Source organism: Equus quagga, chromosome 1, assembly GCF_021613505.1.
Source record: "Equus quagga isolate Etosha38 chromosome 1, UCLA_HA_Equagga_1.0, whole genome shotgun sequence".
NCBI classification, from domain to species: Eukaryota; Metazoa; Chordata; class Mammalia; order Perissodactyla; family Equidae; genus Equus; species Equus quagga.
In genome coordinates this window covers 26,751,833-26,766,366 of record NC_060267.1, presented here as the reverse complement: position 1 = coordinate 26,766,366, position 14,534 = coordinate 26,751,833, and the positions used below count along the sequence as shown (strand labels likewise).

The 14,534-nt window shown below is 37.6% G+C and overlaps 1 protein-coding gene across 2 annotated transcripts in view; it reads right to left on the bottom strand.

The window, feature by feature from the left end:
• Positions 1–14,534, bottom strand: part of SLC2A13 (solute carrier family 2 member 13) — a 273,017-nt gene that overhangs the window by 32,221 nt on the left and 226,262 nt on the right. For both annotated transcript variants that reach the window (XM_046681222.1, XM_046681213.1), the window contains exon 6: positions 11,474–11,594. In XM_046681222.1, the coding sequence (XP_046537178.1) occupies positions 11,474–11,594 (121 nt within the window). The remainder of the gene's footprint in view (positions 1–11,473; positions 11,595–14,534) is intronic.

The following is a 14,534-nucleotide window of genomic DNA, read 5'->3' as shown; positions in this document are numbered from 1 at the left end:
CGCATCTCATCCCTTGACTTGAGGTCTTAACTTAAACTCTTAATGGTTTGCCCTTCTACCATCTCCACTCTGCTGCCACGGTGACCTTTGTAAACACAAATCTGATAATGATAGTCTTCTTAATAGCTTCACATGATCTCTTTTTTTTTTTTCAATGAGAGAGTTAAAAATCCTTATTACCGGTACAGGTGACTTCTTATAATTTAAATTCTTAACAGGCTCTTCAGGTTTATTTCCTACCATTTATTACTTTTGTTTAGAGCTCACCCCTTGGTTCCCAAATGGAATTGTAGGCAGCATCCATTTTCTGAAAAGTTACCTGGAATTCAATGTCTGAAAGCGTGAGAGACATCTGCTAACAGAGGACCCACCGTGGGAGCCTTCCGTGGGAACCAGGGGCATTGATCCAGGGTCTTCTTTCCAGAGGCATTGATCCACGGTCTTCTTTCCAGAGGCCTCTACCCCTCTGCCTCAGGGATGGGAAAGTCCCTGCTCTTTAAACTTCTGGACTAGCCTCTGACAGACACCTGAAGCAGGGTATGGAAAGGATACCGGGGCTGGGGAGACTCTCTATCCTTCTCAGCCACCACAGCAGAGGCCACCATGAGGGTGGGGCTTTGGCTGTTCTCCTCCACAAACTCAAGGGACTCCTGGTGAAGCTGGCCACATGGCCACCCGTCTAATGGAGGCAGGGGATGAGGGGTGATCATCCCAGGCCACGGGAATGATGCTCACTTGTGTGCTGACCGTGACTGGCAAGCAAGTTCCCTCTGCTTGGGAAAGGGAGAAAGAGAAAGGGAAAGGAGATAGTTTCAGACCCTTGGAGGTGGAAAACCAATACAGCTCTGCTAAGCAAAGCATAAGCATAACAGGTTTCCACAAAAGTTGGTAACTATGCTACACGGAAGCACATGGAGAAAAACCCAGTCACACTAGATGTATCAAATGAAAAGTCAGGGAATGAAGAACAGATCTGTATTATCAGCTACCTAATAATATGGTATACTTAAGACATGCGGAGCTTTGAGACCACCGATCACTGCAAATTAAGTACCCTTACACAGTTTAAAATAAATTTTCAACATTTCCCTTCCAAAAATGATGGAATCATATATTTCACTGTGTCAAGAATCTAAAAGAATGATATTCTTTACCCTTATGTTAAATATGGATTATAGGCAACTGTAAAAGCATCTGTCTCTTCCACAAACTGAAATTTCTCTGAGGATGGGAACAATGTCTCATCTGTCTTTTATCCTGTCATCTCAGAACAGGGAACACTGGGAGATGTTATACTGAATCCCTTTGCCATCACAGGGAGAAGCACAGTGTAGGAAGGACCGTAATACAGGGGTACGTGGGTTTGGGTAAGGTAAGATGTGTAAGGTGGTTATTAAGTATCTAATCCTACTCGCTACAAAGTTTGTATAAAATAAGTAGCTCAGTAAATAACAGTGTTTTGATCAGACATTCAGTCACATGGGTTAGTGTTTTCATGGGAAATAACTTAGTCCGTGAGAGAAAAATAAAAAATAAAAATAAATCAGTCTCTGGAATTGTTCTGGGATATTCTGGTCAAATTTCCCTTTAGGGGCCTAAAGCCCTCTTAACATCACCATACAAACTGTGACCATAATCAATTGCTCCTGAGTAAGTCAGACTAAAATTCACATGTACTTTCCAGAGTGCAACAAACGAAACTTAAAAGGTTACACGATTCCTATGCAAAATCTGTGTCGAGAAATTATTGTCTTGCTCAATGTTTTCATGCTGCTTTAAAGGAAAAAGGGGACTTGTCCACCTAATGTACCTCAAAGAAGACAACAGACCTACGGCTGACCAAGACTACTGCCCATTATTTTTTTGTAGGAAATAATAAAAAGGGTCCAACTATCTTGCCCACCTGAAGCAACCGCCTAGTTACGCACCCCAAGAATGGCGCTGAGTTATAGGCAACTGCCTCTGTGTCTACTGTGCTCCCTCTGCGGGGGTCCAGAACTAGACGTACTTTTTGGAAAACAAAGAAATCTCACCTTACCAGCAGAAGGCTGAAGCAATGTAAGCAATATCTAAGTGTTGCTCGGCATTATCGTGGAAAGAGAACGATGGTTACAGTCCAGTCTCTCTATGACTGATGTCCTGGTCAGTGTCTTAAAACTTCTAACTTATTTCTTTTTAAAAATAAATTTGAAAAATCAAAAGTAAGAACCAAAAGCGAGCCTAGAAGAATGAAGGGAGTCGTATCCAATTCTGACAAGGTTCTAAAGCAGGGATTTATAAACGATTCTCCCAGAAGTCAGCAAGGTCTTTATTCAGGCCACTATAGCATGGTGTTTAATTAGTAGCTTCTATTTTGCCAGGACCAGAGTTGCTGAGAAGATGAAGTCATTGGAAGTGACTTTAAAGAAAATAGTTCTGTAATCTCTGTTTGTTTAGGAATCTGTACATGAACCCAGCACCTCATCTGTTACATCACAAACCTTGGCTGCTGAACACCTCTGAAGGAGTTTTAACGTTACTTCAATCAAACGGCACACTTAGTTGGGGTAGAATTTCATGAAGGTGTCTCTGGTTTTAGCAATTTTCATCACTTGGTACTTGATTTTCAGGGGAGTGTTTTGCTAAATAAAAACTTAGCATTTAGGGGCTGGCCTGGTGGTGTAGTGGTTAAGTTCACATGCTCCGCTTCGGCGGCCTGGGGTTTGCTGGTTCAGATCTCCGGCACAGACCCAAGCATGGCTTGGCAAGCCATGCTGTGGCAGGCAGCCCACACATAAAGTAGAGGAAGATGGGCATGGATGTTAGCTCAGGGCTAATCTTCCTCAAAAAACAAAACAAAATAAAACTTAGTATTTAAATAACTGGCATTTAAACATGTGGAACTTAAAACTCTTCCCTTTGCTTTTTAGGTAATTGATACTTGGAGTCTCTTTAGAACACTGCTCAAAGAATCTGTAATATTGACACACACTCAAAGAAAAGCCATTAGTTTGACTAAGGGGGGTGTTGGTGGAGAGAACAAAATGGCTCCGCAACTTGCCAGTTACACCACTCTAGGCAAGTTACATAAACCCTCTGAGCCTTATTTTCTTATCCATAAAATTAGATAATAACAGCATCTTCCTCTTAGGGAGGTTTAAGGATGAGATGATATCCAACAACGCCTGCATACAGTAAGGAATTAACCAACAGAAACTATTAATATTTTAAAATAAAAAGCAGGCCTGGAATTATGGTCCATCTATCTTCCCAGGTTTATCATCTGGAGTTGCTTAACCCCCACTGAATATCCATAAAACTGACCTGCCCAAACCCCTTTTCCCTCATTCTTTCCCTTTAACATTTAACCAGTCTACCCCTAATCATACCTCCACAGATAGCTTCGTCCCAAGCTCACGTTACGCAACAACTTCAGACTCTCCTTATCTTTCTCTGGGGCTGCCAAATATATACTGGCTCCCTCCAACATACATCCCAAAATTCATGCAGAAAACTCTTCATAAAGCTCAGATTTGACCATGTTACTCCCCTGCCTGATGCTGTGGAATGGTTTCCCTCCACCACCGTCTTGACCTAGTATTTAAGGCCCTGCCTTTCCCTCTGCCTCATCTCGCCACTGGTACCCCTTTCTCCAGCAGTATCAACTTTATAATTCCCTGAAGAGCAAATCTGTTCCAACGTCTCTGTCTTTGCACAGGTTGCTCTCATGCCCTGGGATGCTTGTCCACTTTCACTGGTCTGAGAAGCTCCTACTCACCCTTGAAGAATTGGATCAACCTCACTTCTTTGTGAGGGCTTCTGAACGTCAAACCCATAAACTTGGATGAGAAAAAAATTATATTTGTATTTCATTAACCTTTTACTGAAATTTAGCATTTCCTTCGATTATGAATGTAGGCGATAAACTACTGACAACAATAGAAATCACATATTTTCATATCCCATTATAGTAGTTGGAGAAATCTCAAAATACTCTTTATATTCAGCATGGTTTTGAAACTATGGTATGAACCCTGCAGCTAGATCTGTTATGTTAATAAAGAAGTACGGACATTACTATATAACAAGTTTATTTAAAAAAAAATATTTTGGCAAGCAGATTTCAACATAATTGATTTCCTTTGTACTCCTATATAATTTATTTAATGCAGGTAAAAACAACACTCTAAGAAGGGGTCCAGAACAATGTGAAGGTTAAGAACCCTCATGTGTGAAGCCTTCTGTGATGGCCCCAGGAGAAATAAATTATTCCAGGGCATGCTCTGATACATTTATCAGCCTCTATCACACTGCTCTGCAATTATTTATCTCTATCTTTCTCCCTCCTAGCTGTGAGCTCCATGTGGAATAGGCTTCTTTTTCTTCCTCTAATCTCAATATCCCCTGACCCACAGCAGCTCTCAAAAATGTTTATGAGAAGAATGAACTGACTACAAATGTGTATAAATATTTTTTCCTAAAGTGCTGTATTCTTTGATTGGTTAAACTGTGTAGAATCACACACAATCAATTGCTGATTGTCTGCTTCCAAAACCAGATTGTTTAGGTTACGTGCTTTCATTTTTCTAGTCTTTCAATTTATTCACCATATAACCTGGATGTTATAATCCAAGAGGCATGTGTCATGCTATCTTGTTTTATTACTTATTAATATTAAGAAAATAGTCTTTTGTTAATACCATGCAACAATATAAAAAATTCACTAAAGCATTACCTGAGCAACCCATGACTTGTTGCATGCCCAGAGTTCTTCAAGCCTAAAGTGCTACATGTGCTGGCATGCCTACAAAAGGTACCACTAGTCATGCTCTAGCCACGACTAGAAGTAAAGGCCAAGCACTGAAGAAAGAAAGTCTTGGAAACGTCCTAACTCATCAACTCTCTTCTAGCAGCAAAGTTCTAGGATAAAAATTACACTAAAATTTCCTAGTCAGCACCATCTACCTTCTTTTTTCAAAACCATCCATCCATCCATCTATGCATCTACTCACTCAACCACCCAGCCAACCAAAATAATATTTTCTAAAGTTACTTTCACCGAACAGATTCTTTTAACCAGGTTGCTATGCTTTGTGTTAAAAATAAATCAAAATGTTGGTCTACAGCAATAGGTATTTTTCAACCACTCAGGCAGGGAAAGCATACCAGGGGCTATGTAACATGCTTTTACAATGCGATGGAAAACCCTGTAATTTAACAAATCGGAACGTTTAAATGTTAATATCTAAGCTGCTTTCATCATTCATTCAATATCATGATTTACAAGAAGGTGATCTTCAATTTATTTAAACTTAATAAGAGAACAGTTAAGTTTTTTTAGGAATTTTATTTATTACTTATTATCTGTAAAGTTTTCTAGGCCTTTATTATAAAGAAATACACCCGTGGTTATGATTATCATCCACTGCTATCACAGTACTGGATAATATATTCCTTTTGTTTACATAGAACAAAATAGGGATGATATTCTGAAGTAGATTGACTTGAAATATGAACAAAACTCCAGGTTGATTTTATTTATTCATTGCAATGACCAGAGTTCTAGAATGAGAATACAGGTCCTTATGGGTTATCAGAGATACACGTTTTTCCCTTTATCTTTTTATGTTACTTCAGACCTAAATAGATAAGTTCAGAGGAGCTTTGCTCAAAAGTCTTTTGAGTTCAAGTTGGAATGAAAACGGCATTTCAAACAAGAGTATAAGTGACAGCAAATATTAAGTATTATTCCTATTATGTGATTTCTGTATTTAACTGGAAAGCAAAGGAAAGGGTCTCCCCATTTATACCTCTGGAATTGTGTTTCTAAGAAGTGGTCTACAGTGAGGTTTCAGATCCCTGGACTCCTCCTACCTGAGTGCTCTCCTAACTATGTGTAAAGCATTTGTTCTTGTATGTCAACCATGCAATCACTCAGCTCTGTCACTCCTCACCCAAAATTCTTGAGTCTATCTCCACTGCCACTGGCAAAGATGCATTATTTCCTCTTGCCTAGGCTGCTGAGTTCTTTTACTGATCTCCCTTCATCATCCTTCGTCCTTCTCTAATCAATTCTCCACTCTGCATCCAGAGTAATCCTTTAAAAACAGAAGTCTGATTGTCATTCTCATTTTATCACCCTTTCAAGGCTTCTCAATATTCTAAGATGATGTCCAAAATTCTCAGTTTTGAGGTCTTGGCATCGTCTGTCACTGGCCTGCCATCCAGTCTATCTTTGTGCCATTCTCTTGCTTGCTTGCTATGACCCAGGCTCATTGGTAAGTTCCTTGAAGAAGCCATACTCCTTGCTTAGGTCCTGTACACATGATGTTCCCTCTTCTTGGAATGCCCTTCCCCCACTCTTTGCACACCTAAACTGAAGCCCTCCTTTTTGTTGTTCAGGCTTCCCAAGAAGTACTTCTTGACTGTGGAAAACAAAGTTTGAGTCGGGGATCTTGCCACTGTAGGGGCTTTGCAGGCCCTTGGCCAAAAGCCCACGCATCAAGAGAAAAAGGTCATGAAGTACTCAGTGAATATGCCCCAGAAGTGGCCAACTTTCTCCGAGAATCTCTTCCACCATCCTCCTATCCAGGTGTTAAATTCAGCACTGGCTATTTAAGTGCTTGCAAAAGACATGTACATCTCTTATTTGGAGATAAGGGAACATGATAAGGTTCTGTGGGCTTTTTGTTTGAACTCTCATTTTCCCTTTCTCCAAATTTATGTACGTTTATCTTCATCTGAAATAGGTCTGTGGATATGATTTAACAGATATATTTTCTTCTGTTGTTTTATTAATACTAAACACAAGGCATATTAGCCTATACTATCTGGCCAAAAAAAATTAAAAGAGGTTAATTTTAAAGGAAATCAGAAAGTGGCAAACAAAATTCGACAAAAACGGAAAGTTTCACTCACAGAGTAATACTACATTCATCATCAAATTGCTAAGAATTACTAGAAATAAACACATTATCAGTCAGCAGGAGGCCAAATACTAGGAAAAAACAGGAGCTAACAGGGTTTCTGTACATTTCTAAGGTTGCATCAAAGTTTTATGATGGAATCTAACAGCCTTACAGTGCCAATGCCAATGATGTGTGCTAAATCACACAAGATTAGCAAAAGGAGAAAAATGCAGTGAATGCAAAATTATTTTTATTGTAAATGAACTCTGAAGGGACTAACTTTAATTAGCTAGGTGTATACAGTTCCGTAAAACTAGTGTCACTGCCATAAGGAAGTCTAAAGACGAAGCAACAGTTTGTGGATTTGGATGTCTGGAAACTTCATCTGGAGAGGAAAACGTGAAATTATTACTCTACAGAAAAAGAACCACATTGATTATTTTTGAACTCTTGGTTTAACAATGCTCAAGAAGAAAAAAAAAAGAAATGAAAGGAAGCTGGCAGTTAAAAACAAACTGAAGCATTGTGGTAGTAGTTCTTAAATGGAAGATGGACTGGAATCACCTGGAGGCGCGTTTCTAACCTACTCTCCACTGTCCTGGTAAGGCAGATCTGTGGGAGTGGGATGGAGGTTTAGGTACCTCCTCAGATGATTCTAGGTAAGACTCTAAATTGAGAAATAGTAATAGGAAAAAGAGCAATGAATTAGAGGCACAGTCCCTTTTGTCAATTCCTACTAAAATGTAGTAATGGCCTCATTCAGTTACCCCATTTCATTTCCATGATCTATGCTACCTGGTTGCTCATAGTTAATCAATTACTTATTTTTAATTCCCAATGACTTGTCTCTCTTAAACATATCTAGAATCTGCCTACCTGTTCTTCTCCAATATCACCACCTTAGTCCAGGCAACCATCATCTCTCTCATAGAAGCTCTAATAACCAGTCTCCCTGCATCAGCATGTGCCCTGTGTGAACCCCCACCCCAGAGAGAAAGTTCAGAATAGAAAATCTGGTCAAGTCACTATTTTGCTTAAAACTCCCCATGGGTTCATATTCCTGGACTGAAGACCATGACCTCTGAGGTTCTGCATGATCTGGCTCTGGCCTCCCTTACCAGCCTTCTCTTATTCTTCTCTAAGCCATCAGCCTTCTCTCAGTTCCTTGCACTTGCCAAGTTCCTTACTGCCTTGCACAGTCTTTGCACCTGCTGTCTCTTCTGCCTGGTACACTCTTCTCCCCATTTCAGAGCTCAGTTCAAACATCTTATCCTCAGGGTAGTCTTCTCCAAAGATGGGAAAGACTTCTACCCATCATCCCAATGTCATCTCTTACTATAGGCTTTATTGATTAAAACAATGACTATAATATTTATTGAGTGCTTATTATGTGCCAAGCACTGTTTTATGTGCTTTGCATACATTAATTCATTTTTACTACAATCCTGTGAGTGGGTGCTCCATAAATATTTTTAACTGCATGCATGCATGCATGAATGAATGAGATGAGATGAAAACCCTAGGGCAAGGGTACCTTGAAATTCTACAACTGTAAACTTTAAGAAATATCTGTTTACTTTGAAAGGTTTTAGGGTAGTAATTTACATATACTAAGATCACATTTCTAAATAATAAAATGTCAAGGATTTGAGGGAAGCGTTACCTAGGAAAGGTTTGAATCCTCAAAGCTTGGATAGCTTTCATAAGAAAATATGTTTAATTGGATACAAAAGGGATAGTACATCAGTAATTTGAGAACGTGGGGCTGAAAGTGATATTAGGAGTATGAGTGTGTATATTCTTATACAGATATATTATTCAGATGATACCCACACTAGAGTTATTTCTCCTAGCCACAGTTGGTACCTTGTGACAGCTTTTATTCAGGTGGCTGCACATTTTCTATAGCAACTTTTATCCATCCTTATCTTTGTCCAATTTTATCTGCTAAAAAGAGCAGATCTGAAAGACGTTCTTTCATAAATTCAGTTCATAAAAATCTAACCAGGCCTTGGAATAAAACATCATCAATTAAAAAAATATTCTAAAAAGGGGAAGTTCTCACTGAAAATTATTTAGGGTAGTCAATCTCTTGGGTTCAAAGTCTTTTGTGACCCCAACCTACAGTATTTTGGGCCCTAATCTACAATAGTGCCTGCTATACAATCAATACTTACTGAATTAAAATAAAGAACCATTGTTCTTGAACCATTCACTTTCTCAAATCTTCTCCGCTACTCTAGTCAGAATGGATTACATATTCATCACTTTAGTCTAAAGATTTCTGTAAGTGGAAGTGCTGAGTCAATGGGCAAAGGAATTTAACTTTTATTGGGCAGAACTACATTACTTTCCAAAATGGAGAAAAATTTACACTCCTAACAATAGTATACAATGTTCTTAAGATAGATATTAAACCAACTCCCTTTTTAAATGTTGTATTTGCTCAATTTTCCTATATGGATCATTCCATGGGGAAAGCATATCACCTCCATTTACAGTACGAACATTACTCATTTTAAGGTACTATAAACAGGACTTTTGCATGCTTATCTTAATGGAAGAGGAAACGTGCATGGATAGTTTTAACAAGAAAAATAGCAAGGGGACTGCAGGTATATTTTATAAAATTACTCAGACTATAAATACTTACCGTCAAATTCCCACAAAGCCTAATATGTTACTTGAAAGAAGGCACACAATAAATAATTGTTTTGCATTCTTATTGACTTGCAAAGGACATCTAAAATTTGGTTCTCTTTTCAAAAATTGCTGCCCATTTTTTTTGATAAAAATACAATTAGACTGTACCACTTCTCTCATTCCATTACAATTTTATATTGAAATATTAGGTAGGTGATAATAACTTAGAAGGATCAGGAGGATTAATAGATTGATGATCATAAATGGCTGTGCAATGAGCTACACTAGGGCAATAAATATTTTAATTTAAACTTTAAAAGTCAATGTCAGGAAGATTATTTCATTACGTGAATCATTAAAAACTTAGTCATACCTTTCCAGTGTCAAAAGTTCAAAAAAATTTTTTTTTCATACTCTCTGGCTGACTTTCTGCCTTTAGCTGACCCAATACTACATCAGTCTTATTCTGAATCTAAACTGTTAAGTCAGACATCAGATCTAGAGAGTATTCTATATTGCTCAAAGAGCAATTTTTTAAATAATTTTTTAGAGGTAACTGTTAAAAACATTTTACTTAAAATATCCATCAAGAAAAACAAAAGTAGAGCACGCATAATTCTGGCAATGGCCCTACCATCTTTCTAGCAGTTGAGGTGGGATGTCCAAAGAAAGTAAAGATCATTCCATCCAGAAATAGTCTAAGCTAAGGTTAACTTCTTTTATTAAGATATATTTAAGTATTCTTTAAAACAAGATAAAGACTATAAAAAAATCAGTGGGCCAATAAATAAATAAAATAAATAAATCTTATTCATTAGCAAGAGAAAGGAGGAGCTATAACTGCTCATTTCCAATGGCAAGTGGATATCACAATTTGGGGCCGGGAAGGCATCATAATATATATCTTCCTCATTGTTGTAATGAGAAGCCACCATAAATACAAGCTCAATAAGAAGCTCCAAGTAGAATTTAGTTTATCAATGTAATGTTTTAATTTCATATAGAAGTATCTGACTAAAAATTAATAAACCATTTACCTATTAATAAATTAATAACATCATTTACCCACTGATTTCAGACTTGTGTCCATCTAATTGATGCTGGAAGAATATAATTTTTTGTTTTTAAAGCTAGGTTTTGTTCTGTCCATATGTTTTAAGAGGGTTTCTAGCCTTTTCAACCACTAAAATGAAGTAAGAAACTTGGAAACTGCTACCAAATATATGAACTGATCTGTTCAGTCATGAAATCTTTAACTAATTCCTTTCTGCATTCTCCAGTCCATCTGTCTTCCCATTCATCCATGTCTCCATCCACCTCTCACACGGTGTGTATGGCATTACACTGAACAAGCTCTTGAACTTGCAGTTGGCCCCTAGAACACATTTTACTCTCTTCTACCACCTCTTTCTACTTTCTTATCCTCTGAAGAACCCTAGCAGTGAGAAGAAACTTTCTTTTCTGCTTAAGTGAATGAAGAGATACCTATGGAACTCAGAGAAGATCAATTAATAGAATTATTAATTAATTAATAGAATATCCAGATGATAATCAACTATATCAGACATGTACTTCATGAAAAAGTTTACTTACTGATTAAAGTCATTTATTTCACATGGAATGCAGCTGTCACTGAGTTATATATGATCTAAAATAGTTTTACAGCCATTTCTGCTTAGATTCCATAATAATCCCTACTTTTAATTTCCAGAGAAACATGACCAAAATTGTGTCGAACAACTCATTTTTCCTTGAGCACTTTCACCCCCATCTCTTTGCACATACTGTTCCTCTTCCTGGCAGTCCCTCTCTACCACCTTTTCCACTTTCTTACCTCCCTTCATAAACAAGCTCCTACTCATCTCTCAAATTGTAGAAAAGTTAAAAGCAAATAAAAAAGTTACTGGAGTTAGGTTACGAAGGAGATCATAATGAAATCTCACCTGTATCTTGTGCACGTAGCATTCTGACCTGATGGAGCTATCGGTTTAAAAGTGATGGGTGGGGAAACCTGGGCTGATAGCAGAAATCCCAAAGCAAGAATAATGAGTGCTATGGTGGTACCTAAAACAAACAAAAAAAAGTTTTACATCAGAGAATAGTTGACAACATTCTTCCAAAGCAGACTGGGTTTGGCAAGACAAATCTCTGAAAAATACCTTGATCTATCTTTATTGGATTAAAAAAATGCTCCCAATATATATACACAAATTATCAGAAAAACTCACTAGCACATTCACTGTGAGTCATGACAAGAGTGAGATTCAAAACAAAAACACTTGCTAGCCAAGCAGTAGATTGGTAATGATTTCCTAAAAACAAAAAAACAAACCGCCTTGTATTGCTGACGATCTCAAAATCAATTAATGTAACCAACGTTATTGAGTGCCTAATATGTCAGGAAGTACGGAAGGCAACAGATTTACACCAAGTGTTCCTTTCATTGCTAAGAAAATTGTTCTAATGGCATTTCATCATGTAAGACCCAAATCAGTAAACTAAAAAGTGACAAACTAAATATTTCAAAAGGAGTTGAAAGAGCATTTCTTACTAAAGAGTAGCATTTTCTTTTTGAAGACTTTAAGATGCCAGAAATGATATAACATTGTACAATCATGCTCTGCATAATGCGAATGACATTTTGGTCAATGACACACCATACATAAGTCAGTGGTCCCATAAGATTAGTACCATACAGCCTAGATGTGTAGTTGGGTTGGGACTGGGGTCAGGGTCAGGAACAGGGTTAGAGTTTGTGTAAGAATACTTTATGATGATTGCACAATGACAAAATCACCTAACAACACTTTTCTCACAACGTATCCCTGTTGCGAAGTGATGTGTGACTGGGTTCGTCTTTCCTGTTAGTACTTGGAAGAGGAATTTTTGTCTTTGATCTTAGGGTATAGGAATAGTGATTATGTATATCGCTGAAAAAGTTCATTTTTGAGTCCCTGAGAAACATCCTGATGGTAAATAACAAAGTTTTCAAATTTCTGACTATTGTTCCAGCCATTGTGAGGATAAACAAAAAGGGTCATGGGAAGAATGGACAAGGAAAATATGGCTGCGTTAATTTGTACAATGTATTTGAAGGGGGCAGTATATTTAAAACATGGAATATAAGGAGGTCATTTATGTACTGTAAAGTTATTAAACTGGGAGGTAATTTAAGATATAACCAAAAATACTACTAAAAGAATGGATAAGAGAAGAAGTGTGGGCAGCACTGGGGAAGTGCAACGGATCCTGTAACAGTCGAGGTGGTGCTGCTTAGGCTATAGGGGACGTGTCAAGATAAGCACAGTGGCTAAGTTCTAGCTTTGCTGTTTCTTGACTCTGCTCTTGGGCAAGGCACACAACATTTCCAAAATTCAGTTTTGTCTTCTATAAAATGGGGCTTTGTGAAAATATTCACCTGGCAGAATTGTAGTGAATTTTAAATATCATAATGTATCTGAAAGATTTTTGTAATGCTATAAAATATTAGTTATTGAACTATCATTATCATTAGTAGCAGCATACTTTCAATATTGTAGAAAAAAGTTCAAGGAAGGGGAGGCTTGAAGGGAAAATCAGAAGTTTATTTTGCTGTACTGGGTCAAAAAAGCCATGAACCTAAAATCACCGTTTGTTTTCCCCTTGTTGGCTTAAAATTCAAACCAGAAATAGCAATAGTTTGAGGCATTACTTTTCTCAAAGGATTATCAAGCCCTTAATTGGGAAACAGAAAAGAGATCTGTCTCTCAGGAAGAGAGGAGATATATTAGGTCTGTTATGAAAACCATCCCTCTCTCCTCAAACAAAACAAACCATGAATTTTACTGTTAATCTGTCTATCAAAGAACCTGAGTCTCTCAGGATTTTCCCGAATTACTTCCACAGCATATTGTCATGGGACAGAGAAGACTTTTTTCAACCAGGAAACCTTGATACTTTAAGAAGAGAAGGAAAGATGATACTCTTCCTTCATAACACTTATTAAATAACCTGTCTGCTTGATAAAATATAAACTCTAAGATGGTATATCTAGCACATACATATGTCCAATCCTAATGCCTGGCATACAGCAGATCCCAATAAGTACCAGTTGAATGGATGAATCATAGTACCACAGATTTTTGCAATATCAGCTATTTTTGAAGAAAACAAAACAAAACAATAGTCCTAAGTCTTAAGACTATGCAGTTGAGGTCAAGGGGTTGTGTGGTACACATACCCTAGCTGAGAGTTCTGCAGTACGGGCAATAGGACCCTTGCATCCACATCTAGAAACATCCAACCCACCTGCAAAATATGGGGAATGGACCATTCTGGATACACAAAATTCCTAAAGAGCTGAAGGTTTACCCTTCTTAAGCACAAATTTATTTTTATTTTAACACATTTTTTTTGGAAATCTGTTAAAAATCAGTATTTATACCCTGACCTTCTTTATTACATCTAGCAGTGTTTCTCCATCCCGGCTTCCTACGGGAAGCAAATGCTTGGGATGGACCTCAACCTCTGAATCAGTCTCTGGGGATCAGATATCTGCGTTTTAAACAGCTGCACAGGTGATTATGATGAGCAGACAGGGTCAAAACCCTTATGAGATGATAAATTTCTTAAGAGAAGGCAAAGGTATCTTACACGACTTTATGAAATAAATTTTAAAAGATCACTTAGTTCTGTCACACACTCACATACCTTTAAAACTTAAAACTACTTGAATTACCTATCTCCTTTCATTTAACAAGTTACAGATATTTTATCAGTCACTTGTTATTATTCAAAATAATTGTAGTTACTGTCAGATGAATCATGACTGCCACCTAGATTCGAGTCCAATACAACAAGACCTTGGATGAAAGGAACTCCTCCAGTGTCCTGGGCAGTTTTTGCACATTCTTTATATTTCAAGAAAAGGGTCTCTCTTAACCAAGTATACTGTTACATTTTGGAATTCTGATATAATTTCCCTAACAAAGATGTTCTCCACAGGAAGTGAAGTGTGTTGGATAA